The 23,102-nt window shown below is 43.4% G+C and overlaps 1 protein-coding gene across 1 annotated transcript in view; it reads right to left on the reverse strand.

The window, feature by feature from the left end:
- Positions 1 to 23,102, reverse strand: part of PLG (plasminogen) — a 39,402-nt gene that overhangs the window by 5,862 nt on the left and 10,438 nt on the right. Inside the window, exons 5-16 of the mRNA XM_025861587.2 lie at positions 22,256 to 22,395; positions 20,207 to 20,327; positions 17,821 to 17,939; positions 16,495 to 16,657; positions 15,634 to 15,779; positions 12,346 to 12,511; positions 7,181 to 7,362; positions 5,418 to 5,566; positions 4,401 to 4,494; positions 2,234 to 2,354; positions 737 to 811; positions 1 to 123 (exon numbers count right to left, since the gene is read on the reverse strand). The exon at positions 1 to 123 is cut by the window's left edge and continues 15 nt beyond it. Of these exons, the coding sequence (XP_025717372.1) occupies positions 1 to 123; positions 737 to 811; positions 2,234 to 2,354; positions 4,401 to 4,494; positions 5,418 to 5,566; positions 7,181 to 7,362; positions 12,346 to 12,511; positions 15,634 to 15,779; positions 16,495 to 16,657; positions 17,821 to 17,939; positions 20,207 to 20,327; positions 22,256 to 22,395 (1,599 nt within the window). The remainder of the gene's footprint in view (positions 124 to 736; positions 812 to 2,233; positions 2,355 to 4,400; positions 4,495 to 5,417; positions 5,567 to 7,180; positions 7,363 to 12,345; positions 12,512 to 15,633; positions 15,780 to 16,494; positions 16,658 to 17,820; positions 17,940 to 20,206; positions 20,328 to 22,255; positions 22,396 to 23,102) is intronic.

Consider the following 23,102-nt stretch of genomic DNA (forward strand, 5'->3'; position numbering starts at 1 on the left):
GCAATGTCTGCACGTGTGGGCTCCAAGAACAGCTTGGACGCTTCTATCTCCTGAACATCTGATCCAAGATTGAATTCTTGGTGTGCACCCAGGATGACCTTATATGTTGCAGGGTTTGGGGATCTAGGAAAGACAGTGACATTAAGAGCAAAATAATGTGCCAGCCCCTTCATCCAGTGCCCTTCGGAGTCATAAACATGGCATCTTCTCCCTCCTTGGCCACCCACAACCAGTGACCTCTGAGTGGCAAGAAACGAAGTCCACTGTTTACCTAAATCTGGCTACGAAGGAATGCTCTTGGGGTACTTTGGGGCTAACCACAGAAGAAGAATGAAATCAATTAACGGAGTCAGTACGAGGACAGACACCCACCTCAGGAGAACCAATGCGTGTCACAATGAGCGGGTCTTCCTGCCATTGACCCAGGCCTACAAACCCACCTGAACCGGGTCTTCCTTCTTTGTTTCTCTCTAGAAACACTCCCCTCCTCCCTCATCCAATGGGCCTGGCAATTCTGCCTCAGGCTTCGCATCTGCTCCCTGGTCCCTAGTGTCACTGCCATGGAGGGAAGGGGAGGGAAAGGAAGGGAAGGGGAGGGGGAGGGGAGGGGGAGGGAAAGGGAGGGGAGGGGGCGGAAGGGAGGGGGAAAGAAGTAGGGAGGGGATTGAGAAAGGAGAGGGGGAGGGAGGCAGGGACTCTATGACAAGTCCTCATCCCCACTGCCTCCCAGACATACCTCTCCAGGCAGTGGGCAGCTGTCAGCACCCACTCTGGGGATATTAAAGTCCCTCCACAGAAGTGCTTTCCAAATCTAGAAGGAAAACATGCCAGAATTTTAGTTCAAACCTGATGATATGTTCTACAGAAAGCCAGAAAAAAGAGTTCACTCGATTGTGAGCATGTGATGTTCCCAAAGGAAAAGCCTACCAGCCCATCATCAGGATGGCCAGAACTTTGAGTTGGGCTTCAGTAGTGGATTTTCCAGGTCTCATCCTCACCACACTTCAGATGGTGGGGGGAGGCTCAGGCACAGCCTGTCCACCGGAGAGTAAAGCCACGTGGCAGCAACAGGGAGCCCACGTCAACGGTTTGGACTTGTTGGCCTTGGACTCCAACAGAAGTGACCAGCCAAAGATCATCCCCTTGAGGCCTCTCTTACTTCTTTATGACAAGATCTCTACAAGGCTCAGCAAGTCATTCTTCAGGGAGCCAAATGTGACCCTAAACAGCTGTGATTCCTTGGAGTCTGCTCATTTTACCCTCTTGGTGTGAGCCACTCCGAATGAAGCCCGCCATAACGACAGCAGGCGTGGTAATAATTGGTCAGGAGATGGAGCACAACACAATTTGGGAAAGAAAGAATTTGAAATATGTGAAAGGTGAAGGTTTGTAGAGCAAGGAGTTCATAAATGAGAAGGCACAGAAAGGAAAAGCCAACTCAACAAAAGAATGAAATATACTGAAGTCAAGTTTATCAATAGCATCTCACATGCGTAGGGAAGGAAGGCAACTGAGTGAGAACTGAGTGTGCACGTGGGCCCTGGTAGGGAAATGAGGTGACGAAGCAACACGAAAAACAGATTAGCCGGTTTCACACGTGTGCTTTATATGAGACACCCGGGAAAACCGGACCTATTAGAAGCCCGTGCCACTGAAACAATCACCCAAACTTTCTGGGGTCCCATGGGATTGGAACCCATCACTCTTAAATTATGGTGATCCTGAACTATCATCCTACACAGAAGGCAAGGTGCTTGGGAATCGGTGAGCACCCTCTGATTAAATTCAATAATTCAAGAAAGTGTAAAAAAAAAAAAAAGAATCTTTATCGGTGAATGACTCTAGATAATTTTGTCCATGCCTCTCCCAACATCCCACATTTCCAAAAATAGCCCAATTCCTTTGTCCTACAAAGAGACAATGAACATCTATAAGACCCTCCAGGCATCTTCAATACTTTTCCAGCAATACTGGAACGTGGTGTAAATCACTACATCTGCACATTTTGACAATAGCCGCCCAGATCAAGGAAAATATTCCAACTTGGGCTATTTTCAAAGTAGAGAGCCTAGGAAAATAGAATTTTTAAAATTTTTGCAGTTTTCCTTCTTCCTAAGAAGATGATAAAGGCAGGTACAGATCCCCGAGCTGCGTGGATCGAGTGTGAACATAGAAAGGTTTTTCGGGGCTCACACAGAAGAATGGAACTAATTGTTTCTGGAAATACCATCACCTTGTTCTCAGACTGATTTGCCAGGGCCAGGAATGGGGGTTGGCCACACACCCGCCGACAATCCTTCCGGGACATTTCTTTGGTTCCACCTGGGGCTTCCCACAATCGAATGAACCGGACACTGTGGCATGAAGTGGAAACAAGAGTGACATTTCAAGAAGGGAACGCAATTCTGTCACACAACTCAAGAGAAATCAGCGGGTTACGGCCAAAGCTCTGAAGTTGTGACCTCTCAAAGCCCAAACTAAATCACGAGATCATAAGCATATTTGGGGATATTGTTTTCTAAGTTTCGGAAGTGACAGTAGACAACAGAGAACCTTCTCCTTTCGGGAAAGTCTAAGGACTTCTGTATTATTGGGGGGGGCGGTTAAGTAGATTGGTAGAGTTGGATGGTACAGTGAGAGCTTTGCTGAGAGGACCTGACTGACACCAATTATTATTCTGACTTGGATGTGATAGATTCTAGGTTCCCATCTTCAGTTGTCATCCCCGTTGCAAGGCACTAATGGGTAGTTTTTTACTGTGAAGCTCTGTGTGTGCATCATGTACACGTGTGTGCATGTGTGTGATTGTATGGAACAGAGCTAACTGTCCTGAACTTCTCTCAGCCAGCTTCTGGACAGGACTTCCAGGAGCTTCCCAAGACTAACCCCACGCCCTGGGGATGACTGACGTTCACTTGTCCGTATGCTCTATCTACCTCTTACCTTTCCAGCTAGACAAGAGGGGTCATGCCCCCTCTTTGGTACCACCCACTAATGCCCAAACAGCTCCAGCCTCTAGAAGGCTAGAGCACCTCTTGTTGGCCAAGGGCTGCACCTGGGAAGTTACTGTACTTCTCCTCCCTGGGAATCAAGGGGCATTATCCCAGCTGTGGTGCCCATGGCAGGAATGTCAGGCTGATAGGACAACTTAAAGGCAATCCTGTCAAGTAGGCAGCCTGTCCAGCATGGAGAACCTGGCCCATAGGCAGCCTCTCCAACACGGAGAACCTGGCCCAGACAAGGCAGCAAGGTGCTCCAGAAGGGGCAGAGCAGAGGATCGGGAGTGACCAGCTGAAGGGAAGGCACTCACCCCATTCAGGGCCTTTCAGATGAAGGGGCCACCAAGAAAGTGTCTACAGAACGGAGTAAACAGCCATGCAAGAAAGATTCAGCTGTAAACTCACCCTAAATCCAGACAAGGAGTCCAAGCCGAACCTTGCCCATCACCCTGGCCTCTCCTTCCTCCCTGCTGCTCTACCCAGGGGTGGCTCAGGAGCAAACCCCAGCAAAGTGGCTCCTGTGCTCTACCCCATACCCCAAACTCCTCCCCAAACACCTCTGCATGATTGTCTTCGCTGCCTTGGCGGCTGGAGCTTCTCCCTCCCCAGCTCTAGCCGCTGCACATGGCAGATACAAGCACCTGCAATCAAGCCGTGCAAAGGCGAAGTCCAGCCCGGTTTTCTGGAACCAAGACAAATTCCGTTTGCAAAGACGGGTCAGCAGAAAGTAATATGGGGTCCGAATCGAAGCGGCTCACATTGTTCTCCAGACCTACCCATGGATTTGTTATTCCAAACTTTTCCCCTTTCCCTGATCCAAGCTTCTTGCTGCCTAGAAAATCTCACGGAAATGAGGGAAGAACCCAGACACGTTTTTCTCTAAATTATGTGGCTAAGGTATGGGTAATGAATAGTAATCTTAGGATAAAGGAGACTTGGGGCTTAGTAAAAAATCTACGTTCCTTCTCATTGAATTCTCAGGATGACAATTTATAGCTTTACAGTGTACATTATATGCTTAGCTGTTTCACGGTGCTTGTATATTTTTTTACTTCTCAGCCGCTGAAAGGGAGAGCTTCCTATCTGGGGACTGGACTTAAAATTTGTTTTTCAGGCATCCCAAGCGGGACATGGAGAGTTCGGTGAGAGCATTCGGAGTCTGATGGGATCACCTGTTTTCTCTTTGGGAGGATTGTGTATTTACTTTATTTAAGGTGTCAGGGAAGGGGAACTCCCTAACAAATAGGGCCACCAGAAGGACAGATTCAAGAGGCCCACGGTGAAGAGAGCGCAGCCCACTTGAAGTGCTCAGCTTCAAGCCCTCCTTTTGCAAATCCGTATCCGGGAGGTGGCACCATTTATCTGAGAAGCCATCTCCTTACAAAAAGGAAAGCAACTTACCACACTGAGGGATATCACAGTAGTCAAAAAGTTTTCTTGGATTCATCGTGTAGCACCAAGGACCGTTGACATCACCATCGGGATTACGGCAGTACTAGAGAAAAAAAGGACAGGTGTCCTGGGGACCAGGCAGAGTGGGAGAGAGAAGGGCAGAGAAGGTGTTCGGACACACATGTCACTGCTATCCTTAGAAGATGGGAGGTAGTGCTCCTAGCTTTTTGTGGCAGGGGGCAAAGTTATTCCTTTGGCACATCCTAGGGTGTTATAAAGTTTTGACTCAGCTTCTTCAAAGAAGCTGTGAGTGACTCCCCTGAAGGAGGGGACCTGAGGGGTCCTGAGGTAGAGACGCCATAAAGGGGCCTCCCCTCCAGCAGCCTGTGTCAGGGGACCTCTGAGAGAGCAAGCGAGAGAGGACCATGGGACTTGGCTGACTCATCTTGTCCCTGGTTCACGTCAGCAATCTACTACCCGATGACACCTGTTTGCTCTTGGTTCAGAAATTGTTCCCAAGAACTGTGCATGTTTCACAGGTCAAGCCATAGGAAGGCAATGTCTTCCTTTTCCTTTCCTATATGTACCCCCAAAGTAAACCATCCCACAGAGTCGGTGACACCAGAGGAAACCCTACTGCATGGAGTCCTCATGGCCCAACCACATTTTTTTTCTAGAAAAATTTGACTAAAAGGTCATGAAGTTCGTCCCTGACCACCAGAACACAGAAGACAAACACTAGAAACTAGAAACAGCACACAGTACTAAAAGCAAGCAGGAAACGTCCCAAACGCAAACGAAATGAGGAGCCTGAGGACAGTGGTCACAGGCATGGAGGTCTGCTTGCACACCAGAGTCGCCGGGCGGACGCTAGATACATGGAGGCTTGTTCCCGAGATCTCTCACCATCCCCTCTGCTACCACCAAGGACCGGTCCGGGCTGACTTGCCGTAACACAGGGTCAATTCTGTTTGCAAAGATTGGTCAGCAAAAGGCAAAATAAGAGTTCTAATCAAAGTGGCTTACGTTTTTTTCCAGACCTGCCCGTGGATTTGTCTCTGGAGTGAAAATACTGTGTCTGTGGGGCTCCTGGGCAGTCCATTCCTGGCACGGGACGCCCAAAACAGTGGTCGCCTTCTTACCCCGGTACCCTTTGCCATTCCCAAACATGCAGTCTGTAAGAGGAAGAAGAAATGGGTGGCTACGTGTCCCTGCACAGACTCAGGACACTCGGGAATATAGGCAGCCCTGCTAGGACTCTCGAATTTGACAGTTTCTGTGGTCACATCCTTAGAGCACTGGAATGCTGACAATTACAGCAAACACTGCCTATTTTAACAAGTTACTGGAAATGCTGTTGCCTGGGAAATAATCACAAGCCAAGATGTTAGCATGGAAATTTTGGCCAGGACACGAAGACAGTCAATTCTATAACAAACTGAGTGGTAAGACAGAGCCCCCGGAGGATTCGCATCAAACAGATGTAGCTGTGAACTGTCAGAAGACCCTCGAACACCTCATTCTCAACCAGGATGGGGGGGGGGAAAGAATGTAAATTGAACAGGAGTTTTATAAAAGATACTATTTTGGCTAGAGCTGTGCTGTGTGTTCCCACCCTTTGGGGTGAAGAGGTTCATGAAGAGACGACTTGGGCCCCTTCTCCAAGCTCATCTCTTGCCTCAACCTAGGGCCAGGGGGCTTCCACAAGACCCCTCAGAGAACATGATGAGTGTCCCATAGGGGGACCCAGGGCACCAGCGCTCTGACGGCCGTTTGGAAAATCCAAAATGCAAAAGCTGGGCCACCTAGCATCTCTGCCAAGGGAGGGGGCTGTGCTGGGCAGCCTGTAACCCCGAAGTTTGCCAGGACTGGGGTAGGGGAGTTAGCCATGCACCAAATGTGGGGCAGGCACAGGGGGGAACCACGGCAGGTCGTCTCAAGTCTTGTCTAGGAGGAAGACCCAGATGGGCACAGAGCCCACAGTCTCACCAAGAAAGAGGAAAGAGAGATGTGCTCAGCCTGTTCAAGGGAAGAGTAGGCGAGGTTCTCCAGCTTTGCGGGGGAGCCAAGCCCACCTCAGGATGGAGAGGGCTCTCAACTTGAAACCAAATTCTTGTTTAAATCATTACCCTCTGGAGGATCTTGAATTACCTGAAAGTGGTCAGACAAGTCATGGACCCTGAGTTCTCATGCCAGGGCTGGGGTTGCAGGGTGGGGCAAAGGGCAGGAGACAAGCCCAGAAGCAGGTGCTAAGCACTCAGAGCTGCACTCCGAGGGCCAGGGAAGCACAGAAGGGTCTTGCCTCCCACCTCAGATGACAACCACATCCCTGCGCTGAGCCCCGGGGACCCTGCAAGCCTCGTATCCACCCTTCCAGGTTTGTGTTGGAGAGCCTCACTTGATTGTCCTGCTAGCTCTCCTAATTCAGTCTATTCAAAACCAAATCCATCATTTCTATTTCTCCATGGAGGGAGCAAGGATTTGGAGTCCTAGCAGGTCCCATCCCAGCCAGTGCTGCCAACATCAACCCTCGATCCACTCAGGCTCAAATTTTATCCATCGCTCTGAACCAACTAGTTTTCAAGTCCTAAAACCACAGGCCACCCATGTGACACCAGCAATAGCAGCTCTGGCTGCCCCGGGAAGTCTCCCTGAGGCTTGCCTCCACGTGGCAGACCCTCGGCCAGCGCTCAGTTCCTGTAGCAATAAAGCGCTCTGCCTCTGTAAGGTGGTCGCCTCTTAGCATCCTGACGCCCACGTATGTAGAAGTCTGGTCACGGACTTCCCACCTGGTTCGGAAGGGTCCTCTCCACTCGGAACTTGGGGCACAGTCGGGGAGTTGGTCCCACTCTCTTCTGTGTCTAAGCATTTTTTCAAGTTACAGAACTCCCAGCGGACAGACGGGTCAGTGGTGTAACACCAAGGGCTTTTGTCACCGTCTGGATTTCTGCAGTAGTTCATGGTCAAGCCACTGTAAATTCCACAACACAGGTCATGAGAGGTGAAGAATCTTCCGGGGCACTTTTGCACCCTCGGCTTTTTGTTGTAACACAGGGTTAATAAGTGACTTTGAAATATTTCCATTAAAGACACCACAGGTACCAATTATTATTATAATGTTACAAGCACAGATGGCTCTCAGCTTCTAAAAAACTGGGTACATTTAAAACATAGATTCTAATATTATTTAAAAAATCAAAAGTAATATGTGCTCCATATAAAACCTGAGATGATATAAAAATGTGTAAATAAAAGTATCCGAATGTCTCCCTTTTCCTGGGAATGGGACATACATTGCCCAGGGATATCCAATATTGAATTTAAAGTGCACGCTTTAGATTTTTCTCCTATGCATGTAAAACTCTCTCTCTCTCTCTCTCTCTCTATATATATATATATATATATATGAATACATAGAGCTGTGTAAGTTGGAACTAAAATTTATTTCCCTGAGGAGGAGTGACATTGTGACGACACTCTCAGGCCAGTCCCCTCCATCCACGGACCCACAATGTTGCTAAAATGCTGTGCACTTAGCATGAAAATACTGTAAGTATCCCATCAGGTAGATCAAGTGGGTTTGGGCTTCGAAAGACTTTCAGAAGCTTGCCTGGAAAACTAGCTCCCAGGCAGGATGTGTTTCTAATGGATGCCTGCTGGGGAAATGCGGGGGCAGGGGAGAGAGGTCACAGGGGCCCCAGCCTCCCCTCGTACCACACCCGCTGCAACCATGTAGGATGGAGGGATGCAGATGACACTAAAGAAGAAGTGGCAGGAGATGTGTGGATGCACGAGGGGGGCTGAGGGCTTATGGGAGAGTTAGAAACAATTGGGAAAGAGGCACAACAGGTGAGGAGCTGAGCAGTTCAGTCCCCAGGCCTCCCCTAAAAGCTGCCCCAGTCTTTCGGACTTCTCAGCCTTGCATCCCTCTTTATAGTTTAGACCCATGACCTGTGACTGAGAAAATCTGAAACACACTATGTATTATGGGAATCCAGCACTATGTCGGCGGATACCACAGGCAGGGGGCTGTCTCAGAGCCTGGCCCACAATTCGAGAAAGCCCTTCAGCAGGTCTCCAAGCAACTGGATGTGTCAAAAGGTCTGTCTTTTGAAATCAGAGAGGGAGACAAACTTAATCACAGGAAACAAACTGAGGGTTGCTGGAGGGGAGGTGGGTTGGGGGATGGGGTAGCTGGGGGATGGACATTAAGGAGGGCACGTGATGGAAAGAGCACTGGGTGTTACATAAGACTGATGAATCACTGACCTCTACCTCTGAAACCAGCAATACATTACATGTTAGTTAATTGAACTTAAATTAAAAAATTAAAAAAAAAACATGTAAAAAGTTTTAAAAAAAAGAAAGAAATGAGGTCCTGCTTTTTTTTTTTTTTTAGAATTGAGCTATCCTTGACATAGTGTGAAATGCATGATCTTAAAGGTAGTTGGAGGAGTTCTGACCACCACATATACCTGTATAGCCCACCCCCCTCTCCTGATACAGGACATTTCCGTCCCCCGCCCAGAAAGCTCCCCAGGGTCACCACTCAATCTCTGCTGCCCCCCCTGGGAGCAAACACTATTGATTTCTCTCACCAGAAACTAGATTTCCTCTTCTAGAACATCATATAAATGGACTCAGCGTATACTCTTCTGGCCCTGGCTTCTTTCCTCAGTGTGACTTTTGAGCTTCATCTGTGCTATTTGAGAGTATCAGTAGCTTGTTCCCTTTTATTGCGGAATAATATTCCATTGTATGAATATACCCCCAATGATTGATTTCTCTATTTGTGTATCTTTCTGCCAGTACCACTGTGGTCTTGAACACTGTACTTTTATAGTAAGTCTTTAAATCAGGGTGGGTAAGTCCTCCAACTTGGGTATTCTTCTATAGATTGTTTAGATTTGTATAGATTGTTTGGTGATTCTAGGTCCTTTGCATATAGATTTTTGTCTCCTTTTCCAAAAAACGGGGGGTGGGGGGTGGGTAAAAGCCTGCAGGAATTTTGCTTGAATGTAGGTTGGTTGAATCCAAAATCCAATTTGGTAAGAATTAATATTGACTCTTTAAATCCATAAACAGTATATCTTTATTTAGATCTTTTAAATTTCTCTCAACAACATTTTGTAGTATGTAGCATATAGTTCTTGTACACACTTTGTTAAATTCATCATTAAATATTTTGGTTTTGATACCATTGTCAGTGATATTGTTTTAAAATTTTTTCTTTTCCAATGGGTTATTTCTGGTATATAGAACTACAATAGATTTTTGTATATTGACATTGTATATACTTTTGTATCTTTTGATTTTGCAAAATTCACTTATTTGTCCTTAGGATTCTGTATCTACCAATCTAGTTTTCTGTGACTAAAGACAGACGTACTGATTCTTTTCTAAACTTTAGGCTCTTTATTTCTTTTTCTTGTTCCCAATCTAGAGAAAGCATTAATCTTTCCTCATTAATATATTAGCTGGAAGATTTTTGTAGATGTCCTTGATCAAATTGAGGAGGTTCCCTTCTATTCTTAGTTTGCTAAGGCTTTTTAAAATCATGGATGAGTGTTAAATTTTGTCTGAAGTTTTTCTATATCCCTATTGTTATAATCACATGATTTATCACTTTTATTCTGTTAACATGTTGTATTATGTTGATTGTTGGTAAATGTTAAGCCAACCCTGCATTCAATTTATTAATTTTTGTTAAGTCTTTTTGTCTATGTTCACAACAGAAAATGCTCTGTAGTTTCTTGCATTATTCTTGTTTACTTTTTGTATCTCAGTTTTTCGGGCCTCACAAACTGAGTTGAGAAGTGTTCCCTCCTCCTCTATTTTCTGTAAGAGATTATAAAGGAGCAGTATTATTTCTCCTTAAATATTTGATAAAATATGGTAAAATTTTAAAATTCTACTTATGGTCCATTGAACTTCTTGAAACTATAAGTTTATAATCTTCTTCATCTTTGGAAAAATTTCAGCCATCATTGCTTCAAGTATTTTTTTGCTTCAATATCTTTTTCCTCTCCTGGGACTTGATTTAAACATATGTTAGACCTTTTGATATTTTTCTAGAGATCCTTGAGGTTCTCTTTAGTCTCTTTCAGTCCTTGTTTTGACATTGTGCTAGAGGTTTTATAGCTTATACTGCATTATTTTCAAGTTAACCTTTTCTTCTTTCATGTCTAACCTCATGGTAAGGCCATACAATTAATTTTTCATTTAAGATATATATTTTTAAGCCCTGTCTTTTCCATTTAGCCCTTTTATAACTTTCTTTTCTCTTTAGAACATCCAATTTTTCTCTTATATATTCATATTTTCCTTTAAATCCTTGAACATAATTATAGTATTTTTTAAATTTCTGATTACTAATTCCATCATTTCTATCATTTCTGGGTCTGCTTGTTTTGACTGCTTTTTCCCCTGGCTCTGGATCACATTTAATGATTTTGGAGGTCTGGTAATTTTTAAATTTGTGCCAAACATTGTAGATGCCACATGACTGAGCGACTGGATTTTGTTGTTTTCCTCTAAAGAGAGTTGAGTTTTCGTGCGGCAAACAGTTAATTTACTTACAGATTATTCTGATCCTTTTAGGATTGCCTTTAAGCTTTGCTGGGGTGTTTCTAGAATTGTCTTTATTTTAAGAATACATTAATTCGGGCGCCTGGGTGGCTCAGTTGGTTAAGCGACTGCCTTCGGCTCAGGTCATGATCCTGGAGTCCCGGGATCGAGTCCCGCGTCGGGCTCCCTGCTCAGCGGGGAGTCTGCTTCTCCCTCTGACCCTCTTCCCTCTCGTGCCCTCTCTCTCTCATTCTCTCTCTCTCTCAGATAAATAAATAAAATCTTAAAAAAAATTAAAATAAAAAAGAATACATTAACTCTACTCCTCAAGTGTGAGTTTTCTAGAATTGCTACCGAAGGCTTACGGTGTCCCATGAGGTCTCTCCGTCAGCATCTCAAATCTCTGAACACAGAATCTCTCAACGCCGTGTGGGTTCTGTAACTCCCGTTTATCTCACCACTCTCCTCAGTAGTTGTTCTTTGTCCTGTGAACTTTGTGGAACCTCTCCCTGTGCATGTGCAGTTTTATATTCAGCCAAAGATTCAAGGAGAGCTGTGCCTATTCTTTGAGCTCCTCCTCTGCTCAGATCCTTTCTTCTTATTACCCAGCCTAATTACCCTACCCTAACCTAATAAAACCCCAGCTGTCTTGGTAAGCCCAATTACTAACTTACTACTAATAATTTATTTCCCTTTTTAAAAGTTCTCAGTCCTGTGATGCCTGTTGTCCATCATGTGAAAAAAGTTTTAGCCCTACATTTTATAAATATTTATGGCAGAAATGCTGGTCTTTGTCCATCTACCAGTCCATTTTGCCTATCAGCATCTGTATACTTCCTGACACTCATCTGCCCTCCTGCTTTTGCTCTTCAAGTCCTGGCAACTCCTACCACTGCTGACCACTCATGCTCAAGATCCACGTGTCAGTACAACTTAAGTGATGTATATTAGATGATATATGAAAATATATATGTTCAAGTATAGAGATATCTGTGATCCAATGACAAACACAAACTTCACTTCAGAGGTTGCAGGTTGGAATGATAAAATTCCATAGCTGAAATATTGCATTGATCTTTACCAGGTGCTATGGAATGGTACTGTCTCTAAGTTTCTGGTCATTTGTTCTCCTGAGCTTTCCACTAGCATGAACTCAACACCTCTCTACATCTCCTCTTTCTCTCACAAAAGTACTCAGGAAAGATAGCCAGTCTCTAACTTCTCTTTTTTCAGAGCTTTTGTTCAAAAGCAAAGCACCTGAGACACTTTGCCTCACATTCTGGAGCCAAGAGAAGTTTGGTTCTAAGAAGTTAGTTTATAGCATGGACCCTCTAACAGAAATTTAAGTTGGTTAGTGTTCCTCTCAGGGTTAAAAGTAAAGACATACGCATTCGGGAAGTGTTCTGGGGTCTTCTCATGTCTGTGTGGTCTCATAGACAACCAAGACTGGCATTTCTTTCCTGTGATAGTAGTGGATGACGTGCCTCGATAACTCTGTCCATTGCCTTGGTAGCACTCCTGGACCACAGGAGTTTGTTCAGGTGGTACTAAAGCTGAAATAGAAGATAATCAACTAAGTAATGACTAGAACAGAAATATGTGAAACAATTGAAGACACAAACAGAACAGTAGTCTCTGGGAATTAACTCTGCTTTCTTTTCATATTGGCCAGCAAATGGACTTGCAAAGAAAACAATAGATCAATCACACTGTAGAACTTTAGTGACCTAACTTTTCTTGTAAATATTTGATTTAAAACTCAGGGAAAAACACATGGGTCAGAGTGTTTATAATTGGAAATTGCACTCATGTGCAAGTTCCTGTTTAGGGATGTCTACTGGGTGTTCATGAGAACAACTGGGTAGGAGCTTAGAGGTACATTCAGTGGTGCAGGCTGCAGGTGGCAATTGGTTTCCAGTGGGGGCAGAAATGAGATCCTTGTGTGTTTCCCCAGACATTTTCTCTATACAAAGCCAAAGCCTTAAGCTGTTGGGTGATGGGGCAGGAAAGAGTTCTGCATCCAAGAGTGCAGGCAAAGTATCCTTTGCCTCTCAGAGAAGGGTAGAGGCAAAAATCTATTCCCCTAGAGGAGGGACCGGGAATTCTTTTGTGCCAGGATCCTTCACTGACACAGAGCAGAAGTCTGCTACTCTCCTACTTAAGAACCACCACAGATACAAGTTAGAATTTAGTTCCGTGGAAAGAAGGGGGAAGAACATTAAGGTAACACTACCTTCAAAGCTCAGGTACATAGAGCCCATCTAAGACGGGGCAGTGGGGGGAGATCAGGAAGGTAGAGAACGCCTACCTCCATCAAAAGCTTAGCATTGAGAAACAAGAAACAGCAGTCTGTCATGAAAGTCTGGTTTAGAGCAAGACCCCTTTGTGGTGCAAGCATGCAGTGACTGCTAAAAATTAAGACTGAATTAAGAGTCCCAAGAAAACTCTTGAGCACCCCCAAACAGTACGCTAAGGAATGTGAAAGAGTGTGAGGGGGATATGAAGAATGTGAGGCCTGCTTAAAGTAAAAGCAGCGACAATAACCCAAATGCAGTTCATCCACTGACTAGATTGACTTAATCACCCACACAACATGCTTACAAAAGAGGGGATCCGTTTCAAAGTGGAAGGAACTGCAATCTCGACTATTCTGCCACACATCATGTCCGGCAATTGATGAAAAATCACAAGGCATACCAAAAAAAGAAAGAAAAACAATAGAGCCAGACCCAGAGATGACTAGAGCACACTACTAAAGACCATGAGGTACCTATGAATAATATGCTGAAGCATTTTATACCAGAGGTGAATGATATACATGGATAGGTGAAGAATTTCAGCAGAGATGGAAACTATAAAAAAGAAAAAAGGAAAAAAATGCAAATGCTAGAAATAAAAACCATGATATTAGAGAGGAAGAATTCCTTTGATGGGCTGCTCAGCAGACTAGACACAACTGAAAAGAGAATCAGTGAACTTGAAAGCAGGTTAATAGAAATTATCTAAACTGACACTCAAAGAGAGAAAAAAAGCGGGGGGAAAGGCAGAACAAACATACAAGAGGTATGAGATAATATGAAAGGGTAATTGGAGTCTAAAAAAAGGAAAACAGAGAAAGAGAGAGAGAGCAGGAAAAAATATCTGCATAATAATGGCTGAGAACTTTACAAAAGTAATGAAAATCAACAATCCACAAATTCAAGAAGCTCAGAGAACCTCAAGCAAGATAAACACAAAAAATAAATAAATAAACAATACATGAGGACACATTACAATCAAACTGCTGAAAACCAAAGATGAGAGAAAATCTTAAAGGCAGTCAGAGAAGAAAAAAGTATGAAATACATAAGAACGAAGATAAGATTTCTGGTCAGAAGTTATTCAGAACAGAATATAATGGGGTAACATGTTTAAAGTGGTAAAAGGAAAAAAAACTTCAGCCCAGAATTCTACCCCCAACAAAATTATTTTTTTAAGCTGAAGGCGATACAAAGACTTTTTCAGACATACAAATCTGAAATAAGCAGCAGATCTGTACTACAAAAAATGTTAAAGTTTAAGGAATACAATACCAAATAGAAATCTGAATCTCCCAAAGGAAGTGAAGAGCACCAGAAATGGTATACATGGATAGATGATAGATAGATAGATAGGTATTTTTAATTTACAATCACTTTGAAATGTGACTATTCAAGCAAAAATAATACCAATTTATTGTGAGATTTATAACATAGTAGAAATAAGCTCTTTGAGAACAGTGGCAAAACACTTTGGAAGGGGGAAATAGAAATACAATGTCTTAAGTTTCTTACATTTTACATCAAATAAAGTACTATCATTTGAAGGTAGAATGTGGTAAGTTAAATATGTATATTCTAAATATTAGAAAAAAATACTAAAACACCAAAAATGTTTTAACTAATAAGCAAATAGTGGTGATGGAAGAGAATCAAAAAATATTGACTGAACAAACAGAGGGAGAAAAAGATTTCAAAAGGAACAAAGTTCAAACAGGACAAGTCAAAACAACTTTGAAATCCAACCATGTTAACAATTACATTAAAAGTAAATGCTAAACATCTCAATTAAAAATTTAAAAAAAGATCTCCTACAAACACAAGTGAACAAAGAGTTGCAAGGGCTGTATTCTTATCAGTAAAAGTCGACCAGAGCAGGAAGTATTCCAAACACATTACATAATGATAAAGGTGTCATTTCTTCAAGAAGCCATTACAATCCCAAATGTCTATATGCCTAACAGAGAGTTTGAGAATAAATAAAGCAAAGACCAAAAAGATATGGATGAATCAACAGCTAAAGTTGGAGATGTCACTGTTCAGCTCTCAGTAATCAGTGGGACAGAGATAAAAAAAAAATAAAATAAAAAGAGTAAGGATTCAGAAGAGCTAAACAATACTAACCCACTTGTCCTACTTGGCCTTTATAGGACTCTCTACCCAACACCAGCAGGGCTACACTCTTTCAATATTCTGAACCATGTTCTGAACCTTAAAACGAGCCTCAACAAATTAACAGAATTGAAATCACAGAGCACGTCCTCTGACCAGAACAGAATTAAACTATAAGCAAAGCTACTGTGTATTGTGCTTCCACTGGAGTGGAAAAGCACAGAGCACACTGGGGCCCTCGGTCGGCTCTCACTGCCCTTTCTTACCGGGGGTGTCCAAAGCTTCCGAGGTTAATGGAGTGGACTCGCAGGATGGAATATTGCAGTGTTCCCACCTCACCTCACTGTTGGTTGTATAGCACCATGGAGCTGACTCTCCATCAGGGTTGCGACAGTAGTTTTCATCCAAATGTCTGAAAAAGATGCGATAGTGAGTTCGGCTTTCCAAAAAGGCTCAATGAATAATGGTGCACACACGCTTATTAATGGTAACATTGGGGATGTATCCAACTAATTCTCCACATTTAAACAAACCAAATGACAGGTAGAAACCGAAGCAGAGCCGGATTCCACAGGGTCCACAGAATTATGGCACCGATGCTGCTCGCTGGTAAATGGTGGGAATATATGCCTTGACTGCAGATAGTCAAGCAAAATCGGTCTTTTGCTGTGTGCTAGGTGCTACGGTCAGTGCTGGAAACACAATGGGTATTTTCCACACAGTTCCCGCCTCAAGAAGGACGCATCAGAGCCATGGGATTTAAAGTGTTACAGCCATAGAATTTAAGTGTTCTCAAACCTCACTGTGCATTTAGTGGAGGGCTTCTCAGAACATATTGCTGGGACCCACTCCCGAGTTTCTGATTTAGCAGATCTGGATAGGGCCCAAGAATTTGCATTTCTAACAAATTCTGCTGATGCCAATGCTGCTGTTCTGGGGAGCCACACTTTGAGAACAAGTGTTAGAGGAAAATCAGTGCAAAATTTCACTTCCCTTGCCGATGGCTTGGCCAGTTTTCGTTCTAGAATATTTTAGCATAGGTTCCTCCAGGAACAAAACCAAGACCACGCTGGTGGGATTTCACATTCCACTCACCAGACAGGGATTGGGACCAGAGGCAGACTTACTTGCAAGGGAAGTTTTCCGGGGTCCTGCTGTGCTTGTGAGGGGTCTGTTCGCTCCAGCGTTGACAAGTATGTCCAGATACAGTGACGGACACCTTCCCCCGGTAGTTCTCCCCTTTGCCCTTCAGACACTGATACGTTGGGCCAGAAGGAGGTGGAGGTGTTGCTTGAATGGGGGTAATACATTACAGTGAATATTACAATTAAGAGTGCACAGACAGATGTTATAGGGGAATGGATGCAGGGAGCATCTTCTGCTCATCCTCTCTCAGAATCTGGCACTTGAAAATTGTCTACCATTTTCAAAAGAAGTTAACTTGGTAGAATCTATGTTTATGAGATCATCTTATGAGGAACTCCTCCCAAGACAAGACCCTTGGGAGCAGATGCTTCTTTCTGTTTTTTTCTCTGCTCCGTTCATCATACATGGTCAGGGTCACATATACCAATGAAACAACTTCCTTTGTGATGAGTCAATGATTCTCTGAGTAAACATAACTGGGTGCCACCCAGCATTCCATAAAGCCAAACAACAGAGTCCACTGAAAGAAGGGAAAAATTATCTCCAAGGAAAAGCGTAGGCATACAGAAATCAAGAAATTCTTGAGAGAGAAAAAAAGATGACAGAAAGAAAATTTGATATTCATAAAGGATAGTACCAGATAACCTTCAGAGTCCCAAAGGATGATTGTCGGATCAAAGAACAGGAAGCCACCATCAGGGTCCCCTGCATCTTTTTTAACTTTTGATGCCTGCTCTCATCTAAATGTTTAGTCCTTTGCTACAAATTCTCACAGAAGGAAAATATAAAATTGTTCCTTCTGAGTCATTCCTCCCAAGTCTCCCCTTAACGCTATTCTCCTGCTGCTTCCTCACAAGTTTGGCTCACTGAAAAACTGCACATCCAGAGAAATCTCTTTGTTTATAAAGCATCAGTTGCAAGGAACTCTGATTGATACTGAAGTCCACGTACCAGAAAACATGGGTCTGTTGCCCTTCAGCGCTAGAGAAAAGTACGATTTCAGAGATACTTCCCCCAAACCCACATTCAACTGTACTCGGAAGAGGTAGGAAAAACAACAACCAAAACATAGTCAGTAGAAGCTCTGATCAATTACCTAGAGTAACCAATAAATTGTTTTAGAAGAGAAATTATATCCCTCAGGACTTAGAAGGCACGTTTTAGGCACAGCACTCAAGCACTGATACAAAGTTTTTATTTGTTTGTTTTTTGGGTTTTTGTTGTTTTTTGTTTGTTTGTTTGTTTGTTTTTAGTCCAAGGGCAGAACAGGCGAGGATCCCCGAACACTGGGTGTGTACTATACTTACTGCAGCGCGGGATGTCACAGAATTCCCAGCGTTTGTTGAGATCCATGGTGAAACACCATGGGCGGGGCTCCCCATCAGGGTTGCGGCAATAATTCACCTTCAAGTTCTTGTTTGGAAATCTGAACGGACAAGAAGGATTTTAATAGCACTGAACATTTACATTTATGGCCGAGAATCTCTTCAAATGAGCAAATATTGAGCACCTGCTGTGTGGGAGGCACAGTCAGGCATCCAAGGAAATGACTGGATGCAGGCTGTCCTCAAAGAGATAACAGTCTCATTAGAAAGATTAGCTCAATATTCTGAGGGCTGTTTAACAGTTTACATGTGCAAAAATCACAGAACTTTATCATTTTGGCCATCCGGAAAATTAATGGAAGCAAACTCCAGTTACTTAGCAGCAAATGATAGCATTTTTACAACACAAAGTACTCACTGACCAGGGATAGTCGTCTAATACACAGTACGATCAAGAAGTTGGCATCTTCAAACGGATAAAGAAGAGGTGGTATATATACACAATGGAATATTATGCAGCCATCAAAAGGAATGAGATCTTGCCATTTGCAATGACATGGATGGAACTGGAGGGTGTTATGCTGAGCGAAATAAGTCAATCAGAGAACGACATGTATCATATGACCTCACTGATATGAGGAATTCTTAATCTCAGGAAACAAACCGAGGGTTGCTGGAGTGGTCGGGGGGGTGGGAGGGATGGGGTGGCTGGGTGATAGACGTTGGGGAGGGTATGTGCTATGGTGAGTGCTGTGAATTGTGCAAGACCGATGAATCACAGACCTGTACCTCTGAAACAAATAATGCAATATACGTTAAGAAAAAAAAAAGAAGAAGATAGCAGGAGGGGAAGAATGAAGGGGAGTAAATCAGAGGGGGAGACAAACCATGAGAGACGACGGACTCTGAAAAACAAACTGAGGGTTCTACGGGGGAGGGGGGTGGGGGGATGGGTTAGCCTGGTGATGGGTATTAAGAAGGGCACGTTCTGCATGGAGCACTGGGTGTTATGCACAAACAATGAATCATGGAACACTACATCAAAAACTAATGATGTATGGTGATTAACATAACAATAAAAAATTAAAAAAAAAAGAAGTTGGCATCTTTATAACTTAAAGGAGTGGCCCTTCTTGTCTGCCAAGTTCTGGCCCTGCTAGCCTTTAAGCTTAGAAAAACTGGGAGGGATCTTTTTTTTTTTAATTTTTTTAAATTTAAATTCAGTTAATTAACATAATGTGTTATTAGTTTCAGAGGTAGAGTTCAGGGATTCATTAGTCTTGTATAATACCCAGTGCTCATTAATTCTAAACTGGGAGGCACAATTATGCACCTGTGAGCACCTGGCCAAATAGTGCAGCAGGGAGCTCAGCAGGGAGCTCAGCAGGGACCCAGTGACTAAGACTGTGACATGCACGGCAGGCTTGTGGCTTTCTCTGACGCTCAGTCGGGATGGAGAGCGCAACCAGCAGTGGCTTGAGCAAACCTCTTCTAGTCTCTGGAAAGTGAATCTACACAGTCTGGGCCTTGAGGCCCTTACTATGCTTCTTCTTTGAAGGGAAATGGCAAAGCTGTGTTTTCAGCTAACTATATATATATAGTACGGGAGGTACGGAAATTCAGCGGAGCTGTTTTCTGCAGTGAAATCTGTGGCTTGGTCCCATTTTTTAGGAGTTTTGTAAGCCCCATTATGGTTCTGTAGTTGTCGTAGAATCGAAAGACTGAAGAGAAGCAGCTGCAGGGAGGGAGGCATTTTCCGGTACAACTGATGTGCCACAGAAGACCCTACTCTAGGACTCATCCTTCCTTTCTAGATCATGGATTCTGACTCCTACTATAATGCATGATCCCCTTTGAAGCTCTGGTGGAAGTTAGGAATCCTCACCCTAGAAGAATGCACTGTTACAAATATCCATAAAACATTGGGGGATTCACAAAATCCCTAAAGCCCATCCGTAGATCATACATTAGGAAGCCTTGAATCTCATCAGTGTAAAGGAAAAAGAAAAGAATAAAGAGAAGAGGGAAATATTCAGAAAATAGAGAAGTGAGATGTATCCTTATTTCTCAAAATTTAATGTGCACACGGATCAGCCAGGAATCTGGTTATAATGCAAATTCAGATTCGGAGGCTCAGAGCATCTGCATTTCTAACAAACTCTCAGATGGTATCTCTCCTCCACGGACCATGTTTTGAGGAGCAAGAATGTATACCTCACTTGCAGTCATGTGGGAAGATACAAACTTTGAAATTGAAAACTTCAGATGCCTTCGCTTCCTGAGGAATTCGAAAATATCCAAATCACACGAAACACCCCGTAGAGCCGCAGAGTTGTAAACATCTCATTTCTTGCCCAGTGAGACTTACTTGGAAGGAATATATCCATGAGCATGTGGGGTTTGAGAGTTCCAGGCTTGGCACTCGAGTCCAGACTTGGTCTTGGAAATTTTGCCCTCATAATTTTCCCCACTGCAATGCATGCATTCATCTGCACAGAATGGAGAAGGAAGAGAAGGAAGAAAAACGGAAATGGATGTATCACAAAAGAGTAAACCTAGAAATATCTCAAATACCACCTGCTACTTGTTCATTTGTCCTTTCCAACAATCGCTTGGGAACCAAATTGGCTGTAAAGACTCTTCTAATACAATCTAAAATGTTGTTCCCTCTTCAAATGGTAAAATCAGTGTATTTTGGTCAATACCCTCTCTTATGGTCATGACAGCATCCAGAAATTCCATAATGCCCTGTCCTCAAACTGGGATGCACTGGCCCTCGGTGGGTGGGTGGGAGGGGGTTGGGGGAGAAGGTGCATATAGTCTCAGAAATCTGTAAGTTCTTTATTAGGGTTTTTAAACATTGGTAGGCCAGTGTATATTAATGTCCCCGATGTTAATTAAATGCCCCCATGACATTCCCCTCACTTCATCTCAACACATAGGGATTTTATCATGTCACATCGTCACAAGAGAAAGAAGGGAGAATATAGTCCAATAAGACGTGGAGGTGGGGAGACCACGTTCACATAAGCTCCATAATAGTACATTGTCATGATGGTTCTCCTTTATCCTCAGTTATTGTTGTTAACCTCTTTCTATGCCTAATTTGTAAATTAAACTTTGTTGTATGCACATACGGGGAAAAGAAACCATAGTATCTAAAGTGTTCTGTACTGTCATTCACAGGGGGTCTTGGAAGGTATCCCGTGCAGATAAAGGGGCACTCCTGTATTGAGAAGCATGCCTGGTTGTTCTTTGCTTTCTTACATTATTTAAAAACTGCAACTTTGGTTTGGAATTATTGAAATAACATGGTGCAGCAGAGTAATAAATGATTTTCATTTTTTTAGGTACTAATAAAGAAAACCAAGGGGGACTTGATATAAAACTGATGCTTTTGTGTGGATTAAAGACCAGATGACCTCACAACATCACACACCAATAAAGCATCTCTGCGGTTGAAACAAAGACGGGAGACCTGAGCCTTCGCATGGTGCAAAAGCTATCCACGTTGTTGCACAAATTCTGCCTTCATCCATTCCCCTTTTCCACCAATAAATGTAGCAGAAAATAGGAAATGAAGAAAATTTTTTCAATAGGAGGTCTTAAACTTTTTTAGCATTTACTCTTGAGTAAAGAGAGAGAGAGAGAGACAGCGAGAGAGGGAACACAAGCGGGGGGCAGGGAGAGGGAGAAGTAGACTCCCCGCTGAGCAGGGAGCCCGACGCGGAACTCGATCCCAGGACCCTGGGATCATGACCTGAGCCGAAGGCAGACGCCTAACGACTGAGCCACCCAGGCGCCCCTAGCATTTACTCTTGAGGTACACTATTAAATTTGTTGGTCCATGAAGACAATGGGTTGCTGGTTTAAAAACTGGTTCATTGCTTAGTTTTGATGAAACAACAAAATCTACCACATTAAATTAATACATTTATTTGGATCTTATTGATTTTGTGGTTTCATTTAAAAAAAAAAAGACTTTATTTGGGACAGAGAAAAAGAAAGAGAGAGAGAGAGAGAGTGGGGGAGGAGGCCAGAGGGAGAGAAAAGTCCTAAGCAGGTTCCCCACCTGTGTGCCCTGATTCTGTGGTTTCATTTTAACTATCTAATTACAAGTCTGTTTTTTTGTCTTTATGCCGTGTAAGTGCTTTAAGCATAAGACGTTGTATCTAGACTTTACATCTAGTTTGATTACTTGTACATAGCGACGTAACATTTTAATTAAATAATGAAGTTCAAAAAGGAGGGGGGTCTGAGCAAATTTTTGGTCTTTTCCAAGAGGCACATACCTTACTCGATGTTGTCAAACACGCCACCAGTTGGTTCTTAATTAAATCCCTGTAAGGGAATCCTGCGCAGCAAATTACAGCTAAAGGGCAGATGTGAAAACATTTTCTAGAGGCGCATGCCTGACCTTCACACTCGGGAATGTCGCAGTAGTCGAACCTCTGGTCTGGGTCTGTGGTGTAGCACCAGGGCCCTTTCTCGTCGTTGTCGGGGTTCCTGCAGTAGTTCCCCTCCAGTCCCTTCAGGGGGTGCTTCTCGGGCGTGTAGCTGTGCAGGGCGGGAAAGAATCCCTCACTATCCAGTGGACCCCTGAACAGCATGGGCTGGAGCCGCATGGCTCCACTTAGAGGTGGATTTTTTTCAATAAATACGGTACAGTGCTGTCATGTTTTTTTTTTTTTTTTCTCCTCCCTGTGATTTTCTTAGGAACATTGGATTTTCTCTAGTTTACTTCATCCTAAGAACACAGCATGTAATACATGAACCATACAAAATACACGTTCATTGACCGGTTATGCTCTCGGAGAGGCTGCCAGTCAACAGTAGGCTATTAGTAGTTAAGTTTTGGAGGAGTCAAAACTTAATATATGGATTTTCAACAGCACAGGGGGTCAGCGGCCCTAATCCCGTGTTGTTCAAGGGTCAAATGTAATTTAAAAATCAGTCTGTTATTAGGAAGGCAGAATGAGAGGCTATTCCCATGGGGTTCGTGCATTTCAGCTCCGTTGTCTGATTTCCAATTCTCTGCTGGGAGGCTGTTTCCCTACAGAAGCTAATATTACCATTATTACTATATTGACAGCCGAGTCTTAAAAGTAGAGCCAGAGTGTTTTTATGCACAGTCACTAGAAATGCAAAGGCCTCAAAAGCCTGCCAACTTCTCGATTCCTTCCAAACACCTGCTTTTGTCAGTTGCCCTTCTCCCTGAAAAAGTAGTTGTGGTTACTGCAGTTCTGTCTGTGTGAACTCTGCAC

This window comes from Callorhinus ursinus, unplaced genomic scaffold, assembly GCF_003265705.2.
Source record: "Callorhinus ursinus isolate GAN/ISIS: 27379988/994484 unplaced genomic scaffold, GSC_fseal_2.0 scaffold6, whole genome shotgun sequence".
NCBI classification, from domain to species: Eukaryota; Metazoa; Chordata; class Mammalia; order Carnivora; family Otariidae; genus Callorhinus; species Callorhinus ursinus.